Source organism: Cyprinodon tularosa, unplaced genomic scaffold, assembly GCF_016077235.1.
Source record: "Cyprinodon tularosa strain WSP-4 unplaced genomic scaffold, ASM1607723v1 ctg199, whole genome shotgun sequence".
NCBI lineage: Eukaryota > Metazoa > Chordata > Actinopteri > Cyprinodontiformes > Cyprinodontidae > Cyprinodon > Cyprinodon tularosa.
The window spans coordinates 767,691-794,668 of record NW_024038729.1 but is presented as its reverse complement, the minus strand read 5'-3'; the positions used below and the strand labels follow the sequence as shown (position 1 = coordinate 794,668).

Sequence of the window (26,978 nt, the reverse complement as noted above, 5' to 3'; positions counted from 1 at the left end):
ACATTATACTGGGCAAGTAATTTCCTGGGCAAATGAAATGTAAAAGCCACTTTCTAACACTTCCCAATCAACCCCCGATTGGGAAGTCAAATAGATTAAAATCAACCAGTAGAAGGTCATTTAGACATGACTGGTTTGACTAGAGATATTATCTGCTATGTCTCAGTGAGTCCAAATGGGAATTAAAATGGAAAAATAAAAGCATAAAATAATAATTCTCTACAATCAAGTTAAATATGAAGCAGTTTGAACATTTTTCCTAATCTTAATGTCTACAACTAATAAGAACATCCAACTATACAGAACAAACTGATGCACAATTATACCATAGGTGCATACATGTAAAGTAATTTATTTAAAGATATGGAGTGGTAAAGGTTGAACTGACAAGCAGGAGTAGAAAATGGAAGTATGAGGAGGAAAGAAGGACAAACTAACCCGTAACATCTTCCTGAATACATTCACTGGTGTTGGAATAATTGCTTTTTAAGGTTACAAGTATGGAGAAAGTCTCTTTCCATCTGTCCAAACTATCCAAATGTTTTTTATCCAGATAAAATGTGTGTAAAACCCCATAAAAAGCTTTTTATTTTCAAGAGGTAAGTTTAGACTGTTGGCCTGTTAGAAATATCTGTTACTGCCACCTGCTGGCAAATAAGACCCAACTATGAAAGAAAGCAGGTGTTCTAAAGCAACATAGAAAAGCCTCATCACCCAAACTTACCCTGAAGTTCTGGTCCAACTGTGGTAATAAGAGCTCCCAGGCAGCGGCCCAAACACTGGTGAACCTCTGTGTGAGATGGCGGCACGGTTAGGAGCAAAGTGAGCACCAGGGAGAGCGTAGGCTCCACATAACCTCGGTACATGGGGCCGCTTGAATCCACAATCAGAGCCAGAGAGTGAAGAGCCCAGGTCTGATAATAGAGATGAACAGGAAACAAATGTGTGTAGTTATAAAAAATAAAAATGTATATGTTGATTTTAAAAGTCGCTATACGATACCTGAACTTCATGAGAAGATCCATCCTGAGCGAGGGCCAACAGGATGCTGACGCTGGTCTTGAGGTGCTGACCAGAGCCGATCCCTCCCACGTATCGATGGAGGCAGCCGAGTGCCAATGAATGGCCTGTCCTTGAAACTACGTCCCGAGCCGACTTCAGCCTTCAGTCCCATCGTGAAAGACAAGAAAAAATTGATAGCTTTCATCAACAAGAGACATTTCTAAAGATTTATAATCCAGAGGAAATATGTTTATTCACATTTATAAATTCTCTACAAAAAAACTTAAAACATGCTATGCTTACTTATCAAAGCTAGTTTGTGCCATTCTGCCGATGAAAGTGGCCTCTCCCACCACCTGAGCCATCCTACCCAAGGCCTCCCCAGCAGCACAGCGCAAAATGGGATTAGGGTTGTCCAGAGCTCCCATCACTAAGGCCAGGGCCGACTTGCGCACCTCCTCTGGACCCAAAGTGCTCTTGTTCTCCGCCAAACCCTTCAATCAGCGACACATTTCAAAATATAATCAATGATCCCGTTTGGAGAGGAAGCATCACCGGTTTCTTACCTTGAGGGCACTCAGCACTGCAGTAAATATGTTCAGCTGGACCGCCTGCTGTCGAACTCCTTTGGCTTGCTTTATACACTCTGCAAAGTGATCTAACATCTGTAGCCTGAGACACATAGAGCAAAGAAACTGGTAAAAAAACAAAACAAAAAAAGGTGAAATACTAAAAAAAGCCGACTTCATGAAAAGTTCATGTACTTTACTGTGACAGGTAAACTGTTCACCTGTGTTTGAAGGAAACATGGGGGAAAACCACCCCGAACAGAGCAACAGAAGCATCGATAACCGACACGCCCAGAGGAAGAGGCCCTGGGATGGCCTCGCCCACGGGGACACGCAGGTAGATTGACGAAGGGTCGTGTTCCAGAGCGCCGCTGCCAGAAGCGCTGTTGGGCTGTAGCTATTGACAAGCAGAGTTATAATCGTATTTAAACCCAACAGTACAGACTGAAGACTGTAGAGATTAAAGAAACTCCATAACTGCTCAGGTTACAGCGACCCTGGATCATTTCTACATGTTCTTACATAAAAAACACAAACTTCTATTTGATTAGGATTTCAAATGATGAACCAAGACTGAAACACATCTAACTTCATGTTTATCATTATCAGTTTACTAAACATGATTCAGATCAAGTGGTAAATAATATCCTTTCTTAAAACTTTATGCACGGATAACATAAAATAAATACAGATTTGTAGTTATATTGAGAGAAAAAGTGAGTAGGGGTGTTTATACTTTTAGAAGGCTATGTATGAGTGATTTTGAAGGGAATATTAGGCTACGTTCACACTGCAGGCATTAATGCTCAATTCCGATTTTTTGTGAAATCCGATTTATTTTTTTTTGCGTTGTTGTTCACATTTCCAAACATATGCGACTTGTTTTTGATGAACTGCATTCATACAGCTTAAGTGTCCCGCATGAGCAGTAGAGGATGCAATGACGTCACAAGCAAGCTTGCTCTGTGTTAACGGAAGTAAACCCGGATGGTAGTGCTGGAGCGCATCTAGCGACCTTTTCCCATTTTTAAAAACACAATCTTTGAGAGATGGTTAAACATAGATACTACTCTCGGCACTAGAACTACTTATTGTCCGCCATGGTTGTTGTTTTTTAGGGATGGAACGGTTTATGAAAACTGTCCGAACCGTTCGGTTCGACTGTCTCGGTTCGATTCGCGTGTGTTGCGTTCGGTTCATGCGCTGCTCCTTTTTCTCATAGGCGAAGCGTTTACACTCCAGAGCAGAAGGTGGCGGTACTGCGACCAAAGCCAACCACCAGTAGTAAACAAGAAGAAGAAGCGAAGCGGCGTAGCTGGGTTGTTACGACCACCCAGGCCACAACATATTTGAGGACACGAGACAAACATGAGGTTCAAAAGAATTATTTTATTCTTAATCTCTGGAACTTCTTTTTAGATCAGTTGTTTTGCTTTTCTGCAAAGAGACAAAATAAAAACAGAGTCAGATTTTTCCCCAGTTCCCCGTGTCCAAAAAAAACTCCAAGAAAAAAAAACCCAAAGTATGAACAGAAAGTTGGACCTGGTGAGCCGATCCAAAGCAACAAAACGGTACAGCAGAGGGCCAACCCTATACAGGTGCTGGTCATAAAATTAGAATATCATGAAAAAGTAGATTGATTTCAGTAATTCCATTTAAAAAGTGAAACTTGTATATTATATTCATACATTACATACAAACTCATATATTTCAGATGTTTATTTTGTTTAATTTTGATGATTACAAATGACAACAAATGAAAATCTCAAATTCATCATATCAGAAAATTAGAATATTACTGAAGACCAATAAAAACAAAGGATTTATAGAAATGTTGGCCAACTGAAAAGTATGAACATGAAAAGTATGAGCATGTACAGCACTCAGTATTTAGTTGGGCCTCCTTTGGCCTGTATTACTGCAGCAATGCGGCGTGGCATGGAGTCGATCAGTCTGTGGCACTGCTCAGGTGTTATGATAGCCCAGGTTGATCTAATAGTGGCTTTTAGCTCTTCTGAATTGTTGGGTCTGGTGTATTGCATCTTCTTCTTCACAATACCCCATAGATTTTCTATGGGGTTAAGGTCAGGAGAGTTTGCTGGCCAATTAAGAACAGGGATACCATGGTCCTTCAACCAGGTACTGGTAGCTTTGGCACTGTGTGCAGGTGCCAAGTCCTGTTGGAAAATGAAATCTGCATCTCCAAAAAGTTGGTCAGCTGCAGGAAGCATGAAGTGCTCTAAAACTTCCTGGTATGTGGCTGCGTTGACCCTGGACCTCAGAAAACACAATGGACCAACACCAGCAGATGACATGGCACCCCAAACCATCACTGACTGTGGAAACTTTACACTGGACTTCAAGCAACGTGGATGAAGTGCCTCTCTTCTTTTCCTCCAGACTCTGGGACCTTGATTTCCAAAGGAAATGCAAAATTTACTTTCATCAGAGAACATGACTTTGGACCACTCACCAGCAGTCCAGTCCTGTTTCTCTTTAGCCCAGGCAAGACGCTTCTGACGCTGTCTGTGGTTCAAGAGTGGCTTGACACAAGGAATGCGACAGCAGAAACCCATGTCTTTCATACGTCTGTGTGTGGTGGTTCTTGAAGCACTCACTCCAGCTGCAGTCCACTCTTTGTGAATCTCCCCCACATTTTTGAATGGGTTTTGTTTCACAATCCTCTCCAGGGTGCGGTTATCTCTCTTGCTTGTACACTTTTTTCGACCACATCTTTTCCTTCCCTTCGCCTCTCTATTAATGTGCTTGGACACTGAGCTCTGTGAACAGCCAGCCTCTTTAGCGATGACCTTTTGTGTCTTGCCCTCCTTGTGCAAGGTGTCGATGGTCGTCTTTTGGACAACTGTCAAGTCAGCAGTCTTCCCCATGATTGTGTAGCCTATAGAACTAGACTGAAAGACCATTTAAAGGCTTTTGCAGGTGGTTTGAGTTAATTAGCTGATTAGAGTGTGGCACCAGGGGCCATCAATTTTGAACCTTTTCACAATATTCTAATTTTCTGATATGATGAATTTGAGATTTTCATTTGTTGTCATTTGTAATCATCAAAATTAAACAAAATAAACATCTGAAATATATGAGTTTGTATGTAATGTATGAATATAATATACAAGTTTCACTTTTTAAATGGAATTACTGAAATCAATCTACTTTTTCATGATATTCTAATTTTATGACCAGCACCTGTACAGGGCCGTCGAAGCCTCTGCTAGTATCGAACTAACGGGAAAACTAATAAAAATATTTAAAAAAAAAATGAAAACAGGACAACCGGTCCCACCAGGTCAAAGTTACAAAAAAATCAGCAAAAAAACAAAGGCTAACGGAAAAAAATACCACATGGCAGGCTGGAGAGGTCAGCGGCGGCCTACAAAGACGGGAGACGTGCGCATCTCGTCTGGACGCTCTCTCTGTGACGGTGGCTCGATCAGAAGGTTCGAAGGGAGAGAGAGAGAGACTAACAGGTGGAAACCCAGCCTACTTATAGGCGGACCAATATCACGCAAATCAAGTAATCGATTTACAAAAGAAAAAAGAATTATCAAGACTCTAAAAAAAATAAGTGATTCAACTAAGGTCTATGCAACACTAAAAGGGAAAAAAAAAGAAACAAATATAATTAATGTGCCCGACGCACATAACAGGGTGTAGCAGAAAAAATCAGTTGTTGTGGAGAATTGTGTGGGTATGGCGAGTGGGAAAGAACAGGAGTTGGAAGACGCGCCAGCAGCACTTTATAAGTCTGCTGTATGGGACCACTTTGCATTTAGAGTGATCTACGATGACGGCGGAAAGAAAGTTGTGGATAAAAGTGCAACAGTGTGCAAGCATTGTGCAACACGTTTTGTTTATGCTAACAGCAACACGACCAACATGTCAGGCTAACAATCAACATGAACCGAACTGAAAACCGTGACCACGAAACCTTGAACCGAACTGAACCGTGGATTTTGTGAACCGTTCCACCCCTATTGTTTTTGTTGCTGCTTCTGCTTAGCGAGACGCAGAATAGTGACCTAATAATGACGTTCACGTCGGATGAATGCGACCTTGCCGTTCAGACACAGGTCACATTTAAAAAGATCAGATTTGTATTGGTTTCCAGATAGCCAAGTGGCCTGGATCACATAGGAAAATTGGATCTGTATTGTTCAGACTGCTGTGAAAAGATCAGATACGGGTCGGATATGGGCAAAAAAATAGGATTTGGGTCACTTCAGGTTGTAGTGTGAACGTAGCCTTAGTGGTAATCTGAACTAACCTGATCCTCAATGCACTTGTGGTCAGTTTCTTGCAGCCAGGATCCCATCAGCACGCTGTCATCATAGTGGCACAGAGAGCGCAACAGAGAGGTGGTGGTGTTGGCGGAGTTGTCGGTCAAAGTGAACTCTGCCACCAGTTCCCTCAGGAGCGCGTTAAAGCTTCCTACAAAAAGAGCACAAACTTTAAACAGCCCTTAAAAAAATTGCGACATTTGCAAAGAGAAAACAGCAATACCTTCATATGTCTTAGGAGGCAACAGGGCCAGGATGTCGTACAACCTTAGCCTCACCATCGCAGCGCTTGCTTTTAGGTGAGCTCCGTGGACTTTAATAATAGCAGGGACCCTGATAAAGATCGTTTAGAAGATGCAGTCATCATCACATGTTTCTGCCTTCAACATGTTAAACTGGTAATTAAACTTTAAACTCACTGTGACATCATGGTCATTGCACATTCAATGGGAGTCATGAGTCTACGGATTACATCTTCAGTGAGAAGCTCAGGACAGTGCGCCACAAAGCTACGCATGGCTGCAGAGTAGAGATAAATATTATAGAGCTGATAGTATAAAGCAAGGGGAAACTTTGCAGCGTAAAGAGTCTTTACCACACAGGGCTCCGGCTCGGCCCTCCAGGGTGACCTGCCAGGTGAAGGAGTCTCCTCTGGCCTTTTCGGCCTCCAGCTCCTTCTGGGAGCGTGGAAACACGTTCCTCCACAGCAGCAGCATTTTGGGCAGATGGTAGCGGACCAGTGAGGAACCTGATAAGAGATTTAAATATGGATCAGTGGAGAAAGGGGAAAAGAAACTAATTTGAAAGCTTTTGAATGAGACTCGCCTAAAGTCATGAGGGCCCCAAGCAGCAGCCATCCAGCCTGTGTGCGCTGCAGGGACAGTCGGCTATTCTGAGCCGCTGTACGAAGAAGATCCTCAGCTATGCTCACAACCAGCTACAGATCAGGCAAAGAGCATCTATTATTCAGCTCCTTATTTAAAGACATTTGACTGTTTTAAAATGAGACAAACAAAAGAGGCGTTTTCACACCTTTCCCTTGGAGTGAGGGATACCAAGTGGACACTGGTGGACTCCTCCTAGCAGAGCTGCCATTGCAAAGCTGTAGCCACTCACGGCCTCAGGAGAACTCTTCAGGTTGTTTATTCTCTCAGCGCAGCGGTCCAGCAGCGGAGACAGCTGATACGGCAGAGCCACGGCCACACAGCGCAGGCACCATGCGGCCGCCAGACGTGCGGCCATGCTTGGGTGTAGAAGCACTGAGGTCACTGTTTCAAGAAGTCCTGGAAGATAAATATTCGGTGTAAACCCCCGACCCAGATTCAACCAACCAGGGTGGGACTTTCCGTTTATGCGTGCGTCTCACCGATGGAAGGCTCTTGGATGAGCGGGGAAGCCGTGGCGCTCAGGCTCTGAACCAAACTGCCCAGCTCTTTCAGGGCGCACACCATGACATGCTGACTAGCAGAGACGTCAGCTGCTCCCGCCTTATTCTCACCACTCATGTCGTTTACAACGGCCTCTAAAAAAACAGCAAAAAAAACAAACAAGCAAATCAAATTTATTGCTTTTTTACTAACAGTTAAAAATATAACATAAAACATTAATTTTAGTCAGAATGTGTGAAGCACTGATCAGTTCAAATCTTAAATTCCGTGTATGCTAATTTGTTAAATTGACCACATCAGGACACACAGTGCTGTCACACAGTCAGATATTTGGTTCCTCAATCACTTGGTTGTAAAACCCTTGAACCCAAAAATATTTGGATACTGACACACCTTATTTTCAGATATGTTTTTATTCATATTTAAATTAAATATAGCTAAATAAAACATATTTAAAGTAGGGATGCACGATATTGGGATTTTGGCTGATATCTGATATGCCGATATTTTAAAACTCATGTATCCGATAACCGATATCGATGTTAAAGCTGGACAAAAATAAGTAGTCATTGAAAATAGCAGTTTTGTTATCCATTTCTGACACTTTGAAAAATAATATACTAAAATATATTTTCATATGCTGATATCAAATTGATTTTTAAAAACGTGGTATCGATCTATTTTACTTTCAAAATCTCGTGAAATTTCATCGTTCTGTTACAAACTCTCGTGATATTTTGCAAATTCTTGTGAGATTTTGTTAGTAAAATAGATCGATACCGCATCAATATATCAACATATAAAAATATGGCAAAATTTTGTGAATTTTCGGGGGATTTCGTAGCATAACGATGACATATAGTAATATTTCATTAGTAAAAGAGATTGATATGGTGTTTTTAAATGGCAATATATCAGCATATGGAGATATTGGGATATTTTAATGTATCAATATTTTTTCCCTCGTCTTTAGAAGTTTTTAAGTCTGTAAAAAATAAGTTTTTGAGGAAGAAGAAGAAGTAGTATTTTTTATTTTTTTTTTAGACTTTAGAAACTCAGAAGCTGATCAAATATCGGGTTAAATATCGGAGGGCTGGCCGATGTCCGATATTCAGTTTTAAGGCCGATACCGATAGGGGGCCGATTATATCGTGCATCCCTAATTTAAAGAGAAGGAAATAGCTGCATATGGAATAAAGCAGATCTAAAGAAAGAAAGAAAGTCTTTCATTGTAAATCGTTAATGTTATTTAATTCTGGAAGCAAATTTTTTGATTAAGTTAAAATAACATAAATCTAAATCCTTGACATTTAAATGATCATTTATAGGATGCAACATATTTCTAAGCATGTTGGCTCATCAATTTTTAACCTGGTCTAAAAATGAGGAAGTGTTTTTATGAAACATCATGTCCTCAGATGTAAAAGGTATGTTTAAGGATTATAAAATTCTGCCGTTTTTTTTAACCTTATTAATGTGTCTGGGTTTAAAAGCTGCAACATTTACAGTGCATCACTAAAGTAAGGACAGATCCAGCCTTTCAATTATCGGTCGGCCGTCTTGGGATGAAGGTCAATATCTCTATACAAGATGCGAATAGTTCCAGGAGATACAATATTTTTTAGCTGAAATAATAATATAAGCAGGTATCCTAATGGTATAGTACCAGCAGTATCAAGCAAGCATTTCTGATGTTTTCTTCTTACAAATAATGAAAATACATCTAGTATGAGAATATCAGAACTACTAAAAAAATAGGTGTAATGAGAAGTAGAGCTGCAACTAATGATTATATTGACAATCAATTCATCTGCTGATAATGTTTTTGATCAATAATTAGATAGGAAAATGTTCTATAAAGATTTTATGCAGAATTAAAACAGGTAAAGCTAAAACTAAGCCACTTGATGAGCTCTGAATGGAGCGTATTCACGGCCAAAAGCTTTTATTTTATCTTGAATGCACAATGTTTATATAATTTTAACAATTTTGGTATAGTTTAATCATAATCAATTAGTCAATTACTTGATATTTTCTAAAAAAAACAACTAATCATGATTAATTATAGTAACTGTTTGAGCCCTAATGAGAAGTATGTTTAATATATGCTTAAAAGATACTAACTTTTAATCTAATTTTTAACAAATAAGCCTCTTTAAAGCACTTATTCTAATATATTGAATCTTACTGTATTACAGGTTATACAGGAATGAGTCACATATTATTTTAATGTATTTTTTTTATTTTAATTTCTAATTGAACTTTTTTGATCTCACATTTATTTGTTTTTGTTTTATAATTTGATTTCTACCTGATGAAGAAATGAATTGACAATTTATTCTATGTTTTTTTCTTCATGTTTTATTATCTTTTAATGCTTTAAAATAAGCTTGATGTTTTACCTCTTCCTCTTCAAATGTTACTCATGTAATCAAATTCGCTATAAAAATATCTCATAAAACAAAATGTTGTGTCATTGTCCAAATATTATTAGCCTGACTGAGTTCAAACCCAGAGCTCTGAGGATTTCTGTCAAAGAAACATTATTTATTATAAAACTGTAGCTTTAGTTGTGGCATATAAACAGTAACAATCAAAAATAAAAATGTAAAGGTCTAGAAATCCTCTGAGCTCTTAACAGTCAGAAGTGATCACACAAAGAAAAGAAGGATCAGATTTGAAGCTGCTTCTTGATCTGTGGCAGAAACTTTACACACTATGAGAAAAATTTAGAAAAGACACCTGGAAGCTAACCAGGCTCTACCTCTCTTTTTTTTCCAATTAGCTACAAACATTGTTCCAATTTTCCATTAAGTATATCACAGATCAAACTGGCCGGAAAAACCTCAGCAGCGTGTAAAACGTGAACAAAGTGCCCAGAATCACATCTGGTGAGAAGCTAACAGTGAAGTTTTCATCCTTTTATTGTCCCAACATAAACAGAGTGATCTCCTTTAAGGGTTTATAGGTTGCAAAGCAAATCAGAGTAAGAATCATCCTTTTGTCTGAGGTAATGGGAACTTAAAAACACACTGATGGGAAGTGTTTGGGAGAAAATATATTCAGTGGTGTATTAGAAATGCAGGTCTTTCACTGCAAAAAATAGAAAACTAAATAAGTCATTTTAGCTCAAATTAAGTGCATTTTCCTTGAATTAAAGGGGTAAGTGTGACACTTTGCCAATGGAACAAGACAATTTACATTTAAAATAAGAAAAAAACAATTGTTTTGTCTTATTTCAAGCGTATATTATCTAATTATCTTATGTTAAGAGTAAAAATACTAGTTCCTACCTGTTCAAATTAAGGGTAAATACACTTAACTTAAGATATTTTTTACTTATTTCTAGATGTTTTTTGCAGTGTTGCCAAAGGTGGAATGCTTTGATATATATTTCGAGGCACATGCAGATTTTTTGCGGATGTAAGCCAGATGTTTACAGTCAGAAAATGTTATTTTCTGCCCAGAGATTAAAGAGCAATAATAGAGCTTAAACTGGGAGACAAAAAACCACAATGACTCTAATATAACAAAAGAATGAATAGTTGATAATGTGTGCTGTTGATGGATGATGCTGCTGCTGACATTATGATGCTGCTTGTGGTTAAAAAGAGATGGAAAAGGAGGCTCATCTTAAAGAAGCAACAACAGAAAGCAAAAGCAGAAAGAGAAGAGGAAAGCATGCCGAACTCCACCACCCAAACCAAAACATGCAATGATTTTGAAGACTGAACGCAGAGAGACTTCAATGTGAGAACAATGGATGAGTACTTACTCTGTATTGCTCTGAACCGTGATATTTCCCCCCCATCCTCCTTACCCACAGCCCTCATTTGTTTGCTGATGGCTTGGCAGATTTCTTTGCCGGCCGCAATCTGGGCTTTTTCCCCTAGTAAGCCCCCCAGTGTGGCACGCAGCATGAAGGACACACAGCGGCGCGAGTACACAGCCTCCACGTGAGTTTGTGTGGCCCGGGGGTGAGACACAAGGTCCAGGACGTGGGACAGAAACGTGGCGAAATTACGCTCCAGCCACTGACCCCCCAGTGTGGTCACAAACACAACATAAGCCTGAGGAGAGAGGAAATATCATTACTTGTAAGTTAGAAAAAAAAGCACTTTGATTTCCCAGCTGAAATGATTTATTTCATGTAAATTGACTCTTACCTGTGTGACACCCACTCGCACCTCCCTGCTAACAGAAGCTCCACCCTTTAGCATCTCCCCTCCACTCTTCAGGAAGCCAGATCCACCACGCAGGAAACCCGTCGCCATCAGCTCTAGCACCTCATCCAGCGTAGCCCGTTTCACATTCTGTCGCATCACTTGAAATCAGAGGAATTCAATTTCAAGAGCAACAATAGCCACTTTAACCCGGAAAAATGCAAAATGAAAATAAATAGTGTCTTGTTAAGCGAGTTCAGCTACCTGCAGCTTGTTTGGGCATGAGGGCTGTGGCCATGACTGTACCCAGCAGTCTGGCAACCGCCACTCGGACCCCATAGTTAGATCCTTCCAAGGATTTAAAACATAAAGTTGCCACGTTCTCCAATTCTGTTGTCCACATAAACACTGCCTCATTCTGCAGCTCCAGCAGACACTGATCAGACGGAAACAAAGAGGTAGACTAAGATTTACTTTGCATTTAGATTCAAACACATAGAATAGAATCAACCAGAACCGTTGTTCATGTGTTTAGTGTATGAGCAAAGCAATAAGCAAACAGAAACAGACAGGATACCCACTGACAAACACATCAAATAATTTACGGAGTAGAGATTCCCGGTAGAATTTCAACAACACTCTTCAGAATGAACGTTGTTGCTGAGGGAAGAAACTCAAAAAACCTCCTTTGATTGTTAGCTAAGCATTATGACCGAGATTTTAAAAAAAAACTGCTTTTAAAAAAGTAAGATGGATTTTTTTTTTCCGTTAAGCATGTTTATTCATGTTGTTGGACTTGAATTGGATTTCTTACCTAGACAGGGTTGATTGTTTTTTTTTGGCAGCAAATTGGAAATCAATTTCCTCTAAAAAAAAATACACAGAAGCTGATATTCAAAGCTAGCAATGCTAACTGCTAAGCACAATTTTTTTTTCTTTTTAATAATTTGTTCTTTCAATTCTACACTAACTGCCTACCCTCTCACATAGTGGGGATGTTGCTTTTAATTACTATATACATAATTAACTGTTGCTCAAAACATGAAATCAAGTTAAACAATAACCATTAACATTTTAAAACTTGTTTTAAAGGGTAAAAAATGTTTATATCTGCATCAGGAAGTTGACTCTTTAAAAAAACCTGAATCAAAAATATCTGGTTAATGCAAATCTAAAATAAAGTGTAGGCTACTGGATTTTCAAACAGGAATACAGGCAAATCTATGCAGAGAACTAATGGAGGATATAAGCTTTTTAAAATAACTGAAAGCACATAAACGTAACATAACACTGCTCCCATTTGTTCATACAGTGTGTTGGGAAAAGTGCTGGTTATACACAGACAACCCCAAGGCTCCCATTTGTATATCTAGGATGCAGCAGTTAGCTAATAAATGGGTGACGTGGGAAAATATGGTTTTATATGCATAATTACTAGGAAGATCAGAAGAAATGGCTTCTTTAGACACCGACCTTTGCAACGGCGCAGCGTACAGCCATGGATCTGTCTGTGAGCAGGGAGCGGGCATTCTTGTAGATATCTCTGTGACATGAAGCTGCAGCGCCACCAAGCCCACTCAGCACCTTCTGCAGGCTGAGCAGAATCTCTCCTCTGCCTTGTGACTACATTAATAACATGGAGAAAGATATCACACCCCGACCGGTCAGTGGAGCCCAGCTGAAGCAGTGGTGGGCTAAAACACAAAATATCTCAGTTTCTAACTCCCACCTCTGCACTCTTTAGTGCTTTTAGGAGATTGTTGATGGTGTCTGGAAAGGAGCTTCCCAACATCCGGCCCATCTTTTCATAAAATGCTCCAACACAGGCGACAGCAGCACTGTGAGACAAAGTCATCAACGACATGTCAGAATGTGACCAAAAAAAGGTGACGATGCTGAGAGAAACACAGGGACAAAGCCACATTTAATTTGCCAGCTCCAATCATATATGTCCTAAGAGCCCTTCAACCCAGTACTGACTGTAAGACATTTCTGACTCTACAGAGTCTTGCAAAAGTATTCACAGCCCTTCATCTTTTTTACTTTACAACTTCCATGTAACTTTGTAGGGATTTTATGTGGACGAAAAACAGAAAATAGAACATAACTGTCAAGTGAAATAAAAAGCATACAAAGGTTTGACTTAAAAAAAAAAAATATATATATATATATATATATACACTCACCGGCCACTTTATTAGGTACACCTGTCCAACTGCTCGTTAACACTTAATTTCTAAGCAGCCAATCATATGGCGGCAACTCAGTGCATTTAGGCATGTAGACATGGTCAAGACAATCTCCTGCAGTTCAAAGCGAGCATCAGTATGGGGAAGAAAGGTGATTTGAGTGACTTTCAACGTGGCATGATTGTTGGTGCCAGAAGGGCTGGTCTGAGTATTTCAGAAACTGCTGATCTACTGGGATTTTCACGCACAACCATCTCTAGGGTTTACAGAGAATGGTCCGAAAAAGAAAAAACATCCAGTGAGCGGCAGTTCTGTGGGCGGAAATGCCTTGTTGATGCCAGAGGTCAGAGGAGAATGGCCAGACTGGTTCGAGCTGATAGAAGGGCAACAGTGACTCAAATAACCACCCGTTACAACCAAGGTGGGCAGAAGAGCATCTCTGAACGCACAGTACGTCGGACTTTGAGGCAGATGGGCTACCGCAGCAGAAGACCACACCGGGTGCCAATCCTTTCAGCTAAGAACAGGAAACTGAGGCTACAATTTGCACAAGCTCATCGAAATTGGACAATAGAAGATTGGAAAAACGTTGCCTGGTCTGATGAGTCTCGATTTCTGCTGCGACATTCGGATGGTAGGGTCAGAATTTGGCGTCTACAACATGAAAGCATGGATCCATCCTGCCTTGTATCAACGGTTCAGGCTGGTGGTGGTGGTGTCATGGTGTGGGGAATATTTTCTTGGCACTCTTTGGGCCCCTTGGTACCAATTGAGCATCGTTGCAACGCCACAGCCTACCAGAGTATTGTTGCTGACCATGTCCATCCCTTTATGACCACAATGTACCCAACTTCTGATGGCTACTTTCAGCAGGATAATGCAGCCGACAAATATGCGGCAACTGTGTGATGCCATCATGTCAATATGGACCAAACTCACTGAGGAATGCTTCCAGCACCTTGAGGCAGTTCTGAAGGCAAAAGGGGGTCCAACCCGTTACTAGCATGGGGTACCTAATAAAGTGGCCAGTGAGTGTATCTTATAAGTAAGGCACTTGTCTGTATTCTGTACATTTCACACAGCACAGTTCAATCAATTTAAAAATAATGGACAGGAATATCACTGGAAAAACAATCTAGAAATAAGTGAAAAATCTCTTAAATCCAGTGTATTTACCTTTAATTTGATTAGTTAAATGAGATAGTTTGCCAATGGAATGAGTATTTTTTACTCTTAAAATAAGATAATTAGATAATATGCACTTGAAATGAGACAATGCAATTGTGTTTTCTTATTTTAAGTGTAAATTTCCTTGCTCAATTGGCAAAGTGTCTCTTTTACCTCCTCAATCCAAGAACAAATGCACTTATTTAAAGAAAAAATGACTTATCTAGATTTCGATTTTTTTTCCAGTGATGGAACACATGGAATCTACAGAGATGTGACCTCCTACGCTGACAAGCCAGCAAGGAAGAGCATTTATCACAGAACAAGCTGAGAGACCCATTGTCAGGTGGGTCAACACAAATCAGGGGAAATCCTGATGGGACTTTGGCATCTATAATTGGTCAGATTATTCAAAAACCATTAATATCAGATAATATTGTTGTTGAATATTGTTCTCTGAGTAAAATCCCTTAATCAAGCCTTTTTATAACACCCACACTACAAAATAAATAATAAAAGCACATATATTTCTTGCTGATATATCATATTGAGTCAGTATCTGTATTGTATCAGAAATTAAAATGTTTTATCCATTCAATCCTTACACAAATGTTTGCTAACCTTAAATATGTATTTTCTTAACAAGAAACTCATATATAACTTCACTTTCTCCACAAATACAGATTATTTTGTTGTGTTCCTGTTAGCGATAGATTGAAGTTTGAGGCCGCACTGGGAAAACATGCTGCATTAATGCCTAATGTAGTTATAATCTTCCTTTAATGGGAGTAAGAAAAACATCCAAACACTCGCTCCTGCAAAATTAATCCTCCCTTTTAAAAAACTAATATTACACCACAGATTAATGTAAGGCTTAACTGCTAATACCCTTGGAGAGGAGTCGACTGTTTATGCTTGAATTTTGAATGAAAAGGTTAGAAATCTAGAAATGTTTTAAAGCTATAAAGATAGCATACATGTTAAGAATTGCTGTATGATTAGACAACGCATTAAATGATTAAATGGGATCTCACAGTTTTGTTGGTAAGTATGTGGGTGTGTCATCCTTGCTTTTGATGATTTCATTGCATTTATCCAGGGTCTGGAAAACGGTGAAGGTATCACCAATGCTGTAGAGAGTAGCAAGGTTTTTAGCCAGCAGTTTTCTGGTTGGTGGTCCAGGAGCGCTGCTAATCAGTCCTGTTAACTGTTCCACCAGCTTTTTCTGCTTCTCCTTCACGTCCACCTGCCATTAAAACACATTATTAACGTCGCTAGGTTCCTCTAATAGCAAATACTGCTTTAAAGCAAGACTGAAAATGACAACTCACCTTATTTGCTGCAACAAGCACTTTATCCAGGAAGCGAAGCCATTCAAAGATGAAGACTGGTCTCTTTGCTTCAGTGATCTGAGCCAAAGCATCCTCATTGAGCAGCAGACTGTGAGCCAGCTCCATGGCGAGGATCAGGACTGTACACCTTCGTCTGCTAGAAACATGCACAATATTCCTACTTAATAACTTAGTTATGAATTCAGAAAAAGCCCTTAGCCAATTCAAAACTGTATCAATTTAAGACTTATTTTCCCTGCTGCCCTGTTGATCCAGGACATAATTAAAAAATATACTGATGCAACTTCTGAAGGCATACCATAGTAGACTGCGGCTTAAAATGTTCCAACTCTTTTTTCAAAATTATTGAACAATTTTAATTAAAACTTGATGATTTGTCCTGGTTAGTACCAGGACAGAACAGACCTTCCTCCAATCTTATGCAGGAAAGAAGGAGCACGGTGCCCTCTTACTTCTCATTTCTGTGCACTTGTAAAGCACTTACTAGAAAAAAAAAAGCAAATCGCGTGTTGGGAATGCTTTCCAGGTGCAAAAAGAAAAAAACAGTTAATTTGTTAAAATTAAGAATAAATAGTGGGGACCTGATGGCAATGCAAAAAACCCATGTTTCACTCTTAATGTGCAGTACAATTCCCCATCCCTGCAGTATTAAATGAGGGCGGTGACTAAGGATTATTGTGCTAAAACAATAATAGACAACAGATCAATAGATAGAGGGAAGTGGCGGCCTAGTAGTTAGGCTATTGCGCTTGGAATCCAGAGGTTCTGAGTTCGAGCCTCACTCCCACAGACTGACACTCTGGTCCCCTGAGCAAAGGCCCTTAACCCCACACTGCTCCCCAGGCACCGCACAATGGCAGTCCACTGCTCCCCCAGTAGATGGGTTAAATGCAGAGTTCATTTCATTGAAGAGAGTGAAATGTGCAAGGAGATCTAACAGGATACATATTTTTCACTTAGTTGTTCTACCATGTTTAGAGAGTTATACTCCATTTAAAACAATCCATTAAAAAGTTGACAAGTTTTTTTTTAAATAATCAATTAATCACAAATAATTTGATTAATTTTCTATAGTGCTATATTAAATCATGAGTGCACATTACATATAAAATACCCTATTTTGCCAGTTGGCAATCTACGTACAAGTCAATGTGTCACTAACGCTGTACAGGGCTCTTTACACCAAGTTCCATAAAGATCAATCTAAGTGATGAATCAATGTATTTTTAGTGGGTGCTACTGGATTAACAAGGCCCTGATCTAATGTAAAGCACCTTGTAGCTAAGCTGTGATATGGGCTCGCCTCAGTTCCAGTCTGGTTCTGCTGGTAGTTTCTTCCTGTTACAGAGACTGGTTTGTCTCCTCTGTGTCCTTATGCAAGCTTAGGATGAGGGATTGTAAATTCAACAACAGATTTAACTATTTGATCCAATCACATAAACTTACTTAGGTTACTTCTTACAAAGTTCTATAATGTGATCCACTAATTTTGAACTCCATTAAAGAAAAAAACAACTAATTTATTACTTAACCAGACTAGATTATGAGGAAATAAATAGGATTGTATCAGGTTGAATTTGGACATATGGATATTAAATAGACATTTGTGTCTTATTACCTAGATATTTGCTTTAATTTGGCGACATAAATAAAGAGAAATGACTCAAATTTATCACGCCGGTTAAGAGCTAGAAATGTATATGGTTTCCTCTGGTACTTAGCTGCATTTACATTCCCTTCCCTGAAAGTTAAACCTCGAGGCTGTGTAAAACTATTGTAGGCTGTCTTGTTTTTTGTCATTTTTATTAAAGTGGTTGACAGTTTTAGCTGTTTGTAACCACCACCACCATGGCTAGCTAGCTGGTTCCGACCAGGAACAAGCTCAACTTCGACGATCCTCTCCATTTTTCGGGTCTGTTAGCTAGTTTCTGAGGTCTCTTCTAACCTCCAAGGAACACATAAACCATAATCGTAACAACAGCATTCTGAATTGTGAGCTAAATAATAACAAAATACGCGTACTACCTGTATTTCGATGACCCAGGATGAATGAGGACAAAATATCGGGGGCGTAGCAGACAATTATGTCCGGTAGGAAACTATACAAACATTTAAAAACACCGATTAATATTCTCCCATTGAATATATAAACTCCCATAAAACTACATTTTATTTGTTAAACGATAATACCGCACGATCTCAATAAACACACATCCTGTAATTATGATCTAACTGGCGGAACGATTAATATGCAAGCTACATGCAGCTGGTCGGAATCTTTTTGTAAACGAACCAAAACCAAACTAGCAAACAAAATATTCCAGCGAGTTTTTCTTCAAGCAAAAGCAACTATTTATTTTTATTTTACAACATTTCTTTTAGAATTCACGATGTCTGACGAGGAAGAGGATTATATGTCTGATGCGTTTCTCAATAAAATGTAAGCCGTTTATATTTGCTTCGAAATAACAATAGCTGAGTAGATATTGTAAATAATATTACTGCTAAAAATGTTTAGACATTATGTATCCGTGAAAATAACCTTGAATTAAAATAGTTCCACGGGAAAAAATACTTGAGAATACAATGGTATTTAATATAATTAGGAATATAGTATGTATTTTAGCTTAATGCTAAATAATTACTTATATTCATGTACTAAATATGATGCTAAATTAAGGGCAATAGCTGGATAAATAGACTGTTCTGGTTCTTTACTTCATTTAACAAGTTTATTGAATGTCCTGTCTGGCGTGGGCCCTGTTCTACAAACAGATCACGACACAGCAGATAATATTTGTGTATAATTTTGTGTACTTTTGCCAATGTTGAATTATTGGAGCCTCTGAAAAATAATATCATCTGCTGTACCCCATTCTTGTCTAAGTTAAATCCTTAATTCAACCATAGACTGACAGACACCAGGCTCTCTGCAAAATAGATTTCACAAACAATTCCTGATATTATTCCACACTATCTCAATAAAAGTTTCCCTTTGATAAACACGGCCATCATATTCTTCTGGAAATTACGTTTCTACATAGTTTTTCACCCAATCTCCTGAATGGCACTTTGTAACGCTTATATTTTCTATTTATTACTTAGTTTATGTTTTATTGTATTCTTTGTTCAAACTATAAGGCTTTTGGTGATTCGTAGCTCATCCAGAACTTTGGTCAACTACTTAGACTTAGACTTAGACTTAGACTTCTTTATTTGTCATTTTGTATGCACAGGGTGCATACAGAACGAAATTGCGTTACATACAGCTTATGAACGTTGCATTGATATTTCAAATGGCACGAGTTATAGAAAAATACAAAAAGTGCAGCAGTGGTCAAAGTGTGAACAGTGCAGAGGATAAGAGACAGTGTGCAAGTTGCAGTGGTTCAGTGCAAAATGGCATTTGTGCAAAAAATGCGTTATTGAAAAATACAATGAGATGAACAATTTAAAGGGCTAAAAGTTAAAAGTTCAGCAGCATTTGATGCCCGATAATGTGCAATAGGTGCAGAGTTCGGATTGTGGATCAAAGGTTCAACAGTCTGATGGCAGTGGGGAAGAAGCTGTTGCACAACCTGGTGGATCTGCAGCGGATGCTGCGGAACCTCTTTCCAGAGGGCAGCAGGGAGAACAGTCCATGGTGGGGGTGTGAGGGGTCTTTGATGATATTACGGGCTCGGGACACACAGCGCTGTGATGAAATGTCCTTAATGGAGGGAAGAGGAGCCCCAATGATTCCTTCCGCTGATTCCTTCCGCTGTCCTCCACTGTTATTTGAAATGTGATTTAGAAATAAACTTTGACTTGACCTGACATCTCTTAGGTACTTGCTCATCTGCTCCAGGGGCATAATTTAGTGTTGTGTGTAAAGTCAGAAACAAAGGGATTTAGGCTGTGTTTGAAGACTATATAAAAACTAAGTGTTTAAATTAGGGTTGTCACGATACTAAACTTTTCAACTTGATACCGATACTAAGGAAAATATATGATACTCTATACCATTTTCGATACCACAAGGATAAAAACAAAGACTCCAAAATTCTACTGAAATATTTTCATTAATAAATAAAATACAATAAATAAATACAATAAACAATAAGAACAATATTTTGAGGTTGTATGCTGTGCACAATATTAAGCAAGCTTGATAAAAAACTTATAAAATTAAAATTAAGTGTTCCTTCCTTGGCTATGCTTTACACACATGACAATGACACTGGCCAAACCTGTTAAGAAACAAAAATAATTCTCAGCAGCTGCACCTCTAAAAAAAAAAATGGTCTGAAACTGAAAGGTGCACAGAATTATTTAATCACACAGTGTTCTGAAAGTGCATTGTCCTCTATTCTGCACTTGATACTTGATACTTTTAAAAACGAGTATTGTTTCCTGATACAACATTTCAGTATCGATACTTTTTTGAGTATCGATACTTTTGACAACCCTAGTTTCAATACAATTCCTCTTGCTACCTCTCTGGTACAAGTAAACATTGTTAATGCTGAATAAGTTTTCTAAGATTATCTGCAGATTGATTCATTCCTCTGTTTCTAGTCAAGATGTGAAGCCAGGGGTGAGCATGGTGAGGAGGGTAAAGGAAGCCATCAAAAAGGAAGAAAAGATTAAGGAGAAAAATATCCAAAACCGACAGAAGAGCTACAAGGAGCAGGAGAAGGAAAGCCGGGAAGCAGCTTTACAGAGCTCCATCAGCAATGAGAACAAGGGCTTTGCTCTTCTTCAAAAGATGGGTTACAAAGCTGGTCAAGGCCTTGGAAAAGAGGGTAGCTATTTATTTGTTATAATCTTGTTTTTAATTGCCTTTTTGGCTTTTGACTCCTATGTTATACCACTGCTCTATGTGTTCTCAGGAGCAGGGAGGGTTGATCCGATTCCTCTAACCATAAAAGCAGGTAAGCTGTTTGTTTTTTTTCTCTCATACTATGATGTTAATTTCTATCTGTTGTTTATGACTGTCCTTTCCCCGTTCTATCAGACAGAGGGGGTATAGGTCTTGAGGAGCTTAAGAAAAGAAAAGCAGAGGAGGAGCTCCACCACTATCGACAGAAAGTGAGAGCCAAGCAGCAGAATGAGGCCAAGTCTTTGGAAGATTTTAGGTGAAGTTTGAACAAGCATATAAAGTCCGTCTGAAGAGCCTCCCCCCTCCCATTACAGCTGCTTTACTGTCTCTGTTTTCAATGGACTTCAGGTCAAGAGTCAGAACAGAGAGAGAAGAACGAAAGATTGAAGGAGATTTGAGGAGGAGTCAGCAATCTTGCGAGCAGCTTGACAGTCAGAAGGTAAAAAGCATTTTGAATATAAATTCTCTTGCAAAGATCTTAAAGCTTTTTCAAGTAGTCACAATGACCCCAATGATAAATCTCTGAGCTTTAGTCTAAACTATTCCATAGAAGCTCTGCCTGCATGTTAAGGCTTTTAGTTGTAGAAAGTTGAATCTCAAGTCTTTTGTAGCCTCTAAAAGGCTTTCTACAGATTTATTTAACTCAAACTATCTTTCTAAAAATTCAGACTGGTTTCCTTTACCTGCTAAAGAACAGATTCTCCACAGCATAATGCTTTTACTACCATGTCTCACCATCATGATAGTTTGATCAGGTTCTAGTATTCGTTTTCCATTTTGCATATATGTTAAAAGGTTTTTTGCAACAAAATCGTAACACATTTTTTTAACAAATCACTTGACTTTATTTTCCAAGTTTGAAGCCGTTTTGCTTCCCATCCAGGAAGCTTTCTCAATTCAAAATGTCTGGAGTAGCGTTGAGTTCGAGGCTTATAGAGCGGCCCAAAGAAAAGCCTTCTCATGGCTCAAATTCAGTCTTCTCTAAAGAGAGTAGACCCTTCCATGTTTTCCACATCCTCCATATGGTATTTAGCACATTACCAGTGGGAATTTGTATAACTTTCTAAAATCACAGGTTTTTGTCTTGCTGCACCTTTTTTTTAGCATAAAGGAGTGTGTAGCATTCATATTAAAAGCTTCCAGTAGAGAAAACTCCTCAGCTTATGGTGGAAAACAAAGTTGGATGTATATGTAGACTTGTAACTGAATACCTTTCCTTTATAATTCCCAGTTTGGGGAAAATCAAATGCATCTAGAGGAACATCTTGGGACATCCCCGTGCCCGCCTACAAAGTTACACGTAAAGTAGTTTAAATAGCTGGAACTTCTCACCGCATTTTCAAATAACCATGGAGATGATGCTGTTAGGCTGTCACAGAAATACTTTGTCAACGTGCCTCAGAGAGAGTTGTTACAGCCTACCAACAACTTAATAATAATAATATTAATAATAATAGAATTTTAGTGATCTCACATTGGAGAAATTTACCTCTGCATTTAACCCATCCCCTTGGGGAGCAGTGGGCTGCCATTGTACGGTGGACCCAGGGAGCAGTGTGGGGTTAAGGGTCTTGCTCAGAGACCCAGAGTGGCAACTTATCAAATGACACCAACGACTCACTAGTCTGAACCAGACTGAAAATAAAGTCTGTTGGCTCCATTTTTTTCTACAAAGGTTATATATTTTGGTCCAAAGCCAACAGGTGCTTTTCAGTTGCTGTGAATATAATAGTCATACCACTACCTCACCGTTGCTCCTCACCTACTACACTTTAATGTAAAAGTCAATCCACCTGTATATAAGCCATCCGGATTGTACATATGACACCTCAAATCTCTGTGCTACTCCCTTGTATATTTTTTTCTTATTTTTATTTTGTTTTTCATTGTGTGTGATACATGTACACTTGCACCTTAATCCTTATTTATCTTGATATACTGTATATACCTTCTTTAATTACTATACCAATATGTGACCAGTGAATTTCTCTGCTGTGAGATCAATAAAGCTCATCTAATCTAATCTAATCTAATCTAATCTAATTCACCTCAATTATTGCTTAAAGCAGATAATTGTAATGTCTGATTAAGTGACTATGACACCTCAAAGTTTCAGTTAGGAATAAGGTGACCACACAAACAAGAAGAGAAGGCTGCAATTAAGGTTTATAAATATATTGTAAAAAGAAAACGAGATGGAAACCCATAGAAGCCAGCGTTTGTGTAAGGAGCCAGCGTGGTGTCTGTTCTAAATGTGACTATTATTTAGAAATATTACTTGCAGAGCTTTGTACTGAGAATGATTACTATTGAATTTACAGATCCTGCCTTATAGCAATAGGACCTCAGTTTTGCACTGTTTCCGTTCGGAAACTGACCTCTCCTTTCACACTGCGATTTGATGTGTGTCCATATCAGTACATTTCCAAGGAATTTTATATCCTATAACATTCGGATGTGGCTGTCATTGCTCGGCTCACTGTTAAATACCAGACAGCAGCATTTAAAAAAAACCCTGTTGCACTGATCTAGAGCTCCAGATGAGACGCACAGTTCCTCAGTGCCGTTCTTTGTACCAGCTGGGCGGCAGGATGTCTGAACGCCTCCCCCAGTACTCTTCCACTGGCGATCAAGTACAACTTTTCCGCCTGATTAATCATTAATCTGGAATGAATCTAATGATTCGCCACCTTTTTCTCCTGTTAAAATAAAATCTCTTTAAAAAATAAGTGTTGATTTTATTGTCTCGGCATACAGACCAATGCACATGTCCATGATCTAAACGCAGCAATATTTACAGTTTCCATACACTGAGGCTGTTTCCATTATTATTTTTAGCTTTGTTGCTATGTTTTATTAGGATCGGTGTGATTCAGATTCATCATTCAAGTTTCAAAAGCTTTGCTTCCCTGCTGCAAAATCTCACAGAATATCAAAACTTTCCTTCAATGTCCTGCACCTTTTTATACAAGATTTACTGTTATACATCCCAAGGTTTGCATTAAAGTAGTAGTACACCCAAAACATGATTAGCCTTCATTTTCTACTCACCCCCATGCTGAACAACACTCTGGAGTACTTTTTTGATATCTCAAATGCATCTGGAGATCTGGGAGGCTTCTTGCTGTCTGCTGACATTCAAATAATGGAGGTCTATGGCGCCCGAGGCAGAAAGGTCCATAAAAGTCCACAAAAAACGTGTCGATATTCCTCCATACTGCTCGTCCAATGTATTCCAAGTGTCCTGAGTGGGTAGCATCCAGAATTTACTCGAAACAAAGTCATTTAGAATATTTTTAGAGCATAAACAGTAGTGTATAGGATTTCCTGAAAGCGCGCACATGCGCGTTCATGACGCTACGGAAGCCGGCAGACCAAACCAGACGAAGAACTCATGCTCTTCCTCAACACTGAAGTCCTCAGACATTTTTCTTTCGTTGTTTCTTTCTTTGCACAGGTAAACAGCACATTTCTTCTTCTACGCTTGCATTATCGGCAGAGCAGACGCTGAATGCGCACTTTCATCTGGTTTGGTCTGCCGGCTTCTGTAGCGTTGTGAACGTGCAGGCGCGCGCTTTCAGGAAATCCTATACACTACTGTTTATGCTCTAAAAACATTCTAAAGGACTTTGTTTCGAGTAAATTCTGGATGCTACCCACTCAGGACACTTGGAATACATTGGACGAGCAGTATGGAGGAATATTGACACGTTTTTTGTGGACTTTTATGGACCTTTCTGTCTCGGGCACCATAGACCTCCATTATTTGAATGTCAGCAGACAGCAAGAAGCCTCCCAGATCTCCAGATGCATTTGAGATATCAAAAAAGTACTCCAGAGTGTTGTTCAGCATGGGGGTGAGTAGAAAATGAAGGCTAATCATGTTTTGGGTGTACTATTCCTTTAAACATTGCGCCACATGTTTTTTTTTATATGCTGACATGCTTTATATATGAGCCGCCCCCCTCACATCAACTGAGGGTAGAAAATGTGAAACAGATCAAAGGGAATAAACAGAAGAAAGATCTTAGCAACATTTAAACTTGAAGGCATAAGCTCAATGGTTTTATAAAGTTGCTTGTATTTGCTTCTAAACTGAGTTTATTTTGTCTTTCTTAGGGAATAACTGTTCCCAGAGAACCCTGGTATTGGCCCAAAGTTGATGAAGACAACGAGGAAGATTCTGCTGAAGAAGAGGATGAAGAGGAAGAAATTACAGAACTTAATGTAAGTATTTATTTAAAGATGTATCATACTCACCAAAATTACAAGTTACAAAAAATATAATTAATACATATGAGTATTTTAAGTTATCAAATGGAGGTTTGGCCCAAATCCATTTGTCTGTTTTTTGTAAAATTGTTCTGTTAAACCATATTCAATGTTTCTTTCTTACAGTCTTTTGATAAATTGCAAATCCTTACATCCTACTTACGAGGAGTCCATTTTTACTGCATATGGTGTGGAACCACTTATAATGGTAAGGGTGGTGACATCATTCATGTAGTTTTATATATGTTTTATGGTCATTTGCCAATGTTTGCATTCTCTCTGCAGATGAAGAGGACCTCAGCTCTAATTGTCCAGGAGATACAGCAGCTGACCACGAATGATCTTAATCAAAAATGTTTATTTAAATACCTGCATTGAAAGAAAAGTATATGTTGGGATCCAGAGACCTTAGTTGAGCAATTTGTCAAACAATACTTCCCTAACAATTTCAGTCAGCTTCATTTATCGTTTAAATCTGTGTCTATGGTCTAGTGTTTCATTTTCTTTTTTAGACATTTTATGAACGGATCCTTTTTTACCGTCATGTAAAATCTCCCGGTTATAATAAAACATCTTTTTAAAAATCTCATGGAGTTTTGATTTAAACCTGGTGAACAATTACTGCTGAATTTAAGGTACTTGAAAAAAGACTGTAGTTTATCTGGGAAATAAAAATGTCTCTGCTTTAGTGATTCATTGTGTTCGAGATCATTATACTGGATGTTTCAGTAAATTTCTCATTATTGAGGACTTTTTTTCATTGCCTTTAACTTTATTAAACTAATATTTGCTTGTATTTCTTAACTACACATCCTGTCAACCTCTTCAACTGGAACTTTAGAAAACCCCTACAGAATCTTTTTATATCATTATTTTATTTAAATTGTGTGGGTTCAGTGCTCATAATTTACAAAAAAGAAAACATTGCATTTAAAAGGGGTAATGGTGATTTAAAAAAAAAAAACATGGATAATAACTAGATACATTTTCTGGATTACATTTACTTGACTAACAAAAAAATAGGAAATCTTCGAAATAGTTCATTCTTGTTCTGTAGTTTTTACTTTTAAGTAAGGTTTTTTTTAATTACCTATATAAAGTTGAAGAATAAAACGGACAATAAATAAATAAGGTAATATTACAAAGCAAATAAACAAAGATGGTAATTAAAGGAGATACATATATTTATGTCTCATTGTATACTTTAATTTCTACTACATTTATTTGTTTATTGTATATTTGGGAGGCAACTAATTGTATGCTTATTTATTTTTGGAGCATTTATTTATTTCTGTATTTATTTTTCATTATGGCAGGATTGGTCCTCTATATAAATGAAAAATGCAAAAGTGGTCCCACCTGAAAAATTGACTTTAATGTCTCTTTGTTATACAAATATACATATATATACATATTTAAATTTCCTCTTTATAACTTTGGAGCTGTACTTAAATTTAATCAGAAATGTAATATCAGGCGGAATTTGCTTCAAAAACATGGGTGATTCTAGACAGGGGCCAATGGGGGTCAGTGCCCCTGTAGAGCATGTTATGGCCCCTGTACTGACGACATAATACTCAAAGAAATTCTAATGATGATCTGCACTGGAACAGACATGGTTACTGATAGGTCATTTGGATCAATTTAATTTTTTTTCTTTACAAATTCAGTTTTACCAAATATTTAAAAAGAATAAGGTGATACCTTCAGCGGAATCCCA

At 38.5% G+C, this 26,978-nt stretch overlaps 2 protein-coding genes across 4 annotated transcripts in view; one reads left to right on the top strand and one right to left on the bottom strand.

The window, feature by feature from the left end:
* heatr5b (HEAT repeat containing 5B) overlaps nucleotides 1-18,304 on the bottom strand; it is a 38,252-nt gene extending 19,948 nt beyond the window's left edge. The window contains exons 1-20 of one of the 3 annotated variants that reach the window (XM_038284085.1): nucleotides 18,151-18,304; nucleotides 16,105-16,261; nucleotides 15,808-16,019; nucleotides 13,147-13,255; nucleotides 12,891-13,040; nucleotides 11,682-11,853; nucleotides 11,421-11,578; nucleotides 11,030-11,324; nucleotides 7,233-7,388; nucleotides 6,899-7,149; nucleotides 6,692-6,803; nucleotides 6,462-6,614; nucleotides 6,286-6,385; nucleotides 6,090-6,199; nucleotides 5,854-6,017; nucleotides 1,793-1,968; nucleotides 1,569-1,674; nucleotides 1,306-1,496; nucleotides 1,003-1,162; nucleotides 725-914 (exon numbers count right to left, since the gene is read on the bottom strand). In XM_038284085.1, the coding sequence (XP_038140013.1) occupies nucleotides 725-914; nucleotides 1,003-1,162; nucleotides 1,306-1,496; nucleotides 1,569-1,674; nucleotides 1,793-1,968; nucleotides 5,854-6,017; nucleotides 6,090-6,199; nucleotides 6,286-6,385; nucleotides 6,462-6,614; nucleotides 6,692-6,803; nucleotides 6,899-7,149; nucleotides 7,233-7,388; nucleotides 11,030-11,324; nucleotides 11,421-11,578; nucleotides 11,682-11,853; nucleotides 12,891-13,040; nucleotides 13,147-13,255; nucleotides 15,808-16,019; nucleotides 16,105-16,230 (3,091 nt within the window). In that variant the 5' untranslated portion in view covers nucleotides 16,231-16,261; nucleotides 18,151-18,304. The remainder of the gene's footprint in view (nucleotides 1-724; nucleotides 915-1,002; nucleotides 1,163-1,305; nucleotides 1,497-1,568; nucleotides 1,675-1,792; nucleotides 1,969-5,853; nucleotides 6,018-6,089; nucleotides 6,200-6,285; nucleotides 6,386-6,461; nucleotides 6,615-6,691; nucleotides 6,804-6,898; nucleotides 7,150-7,232; nucleotides 7,389-11,029; nucleotides 11,325-11,420; nucleotides 11,579-11,681; nucleotides 11,854-12,890; nucleotides 13,041-13,146; nucleotides 13,256-15,807; nucleotides 16,020-16,104; nucleotides 16,262-18,150) is intronic. The other 2 variants (XM_038284087.1, XM_038284086.1) reach the window with 2 other exon arrangements.
* A 138-nt stretch (nucleotides 18,305-18,442) lies between these two features.
* gpatch11 (G patch domain containing 11) lies at nucleotides 18,443-25,847 on the top strand. Its single transcript, XM_038284129.1, has 8 exons — nucleotides 18,443-18,565; nucleotides 20,683-20,909; nucleotides 20,997-21,038; nucleotides 21,122-21,242; nucleotides 21,335-21,425; nucleotides 25,106-25,213; nucleotides 25,385-25,466; nucleotides 25,544-25,847. Exons 1-8 carry the CDS (start codon nucleotides 18,516-18,518, stop codon nucleotides 25,597-25,599), a joined length of 777 nt encoding a protein of 258 aa, XP_038140057.1. The 5' UTR covers nucleotides 18,443-18,515; the 3' UTR covers nucleotides 25,600-25,847.
* The last annotated feature ends 1,131 nt before the right edge of the window (nucleotides 25,848-26,978 follow it).

Bases quoted from the DNA above. Each gene is read 5' to 3' on its own strand.
- gpatch11 (XM_038284129.1), top strand. From the start codon at position 18,516: ATGTCTGACGAGGAAGAGGATTATATGTCTGATGCGTTTCTCAATAAA. The intron at 21,039-21,121 runs GTAAGCTGTTTG...CCGTTCTATCAG, and splicing joins TCCTCTAACCATAAAAGCAG to ACAGAGGGGGTATAGGTCTT. The intron at 25,214-25,384 runs GTAAGTATTTAT...TCTTTCTTACAG, and splicing joins AAGAAATTACAGAACTTAAT to TCTTTTGATAAATTGCAAAT.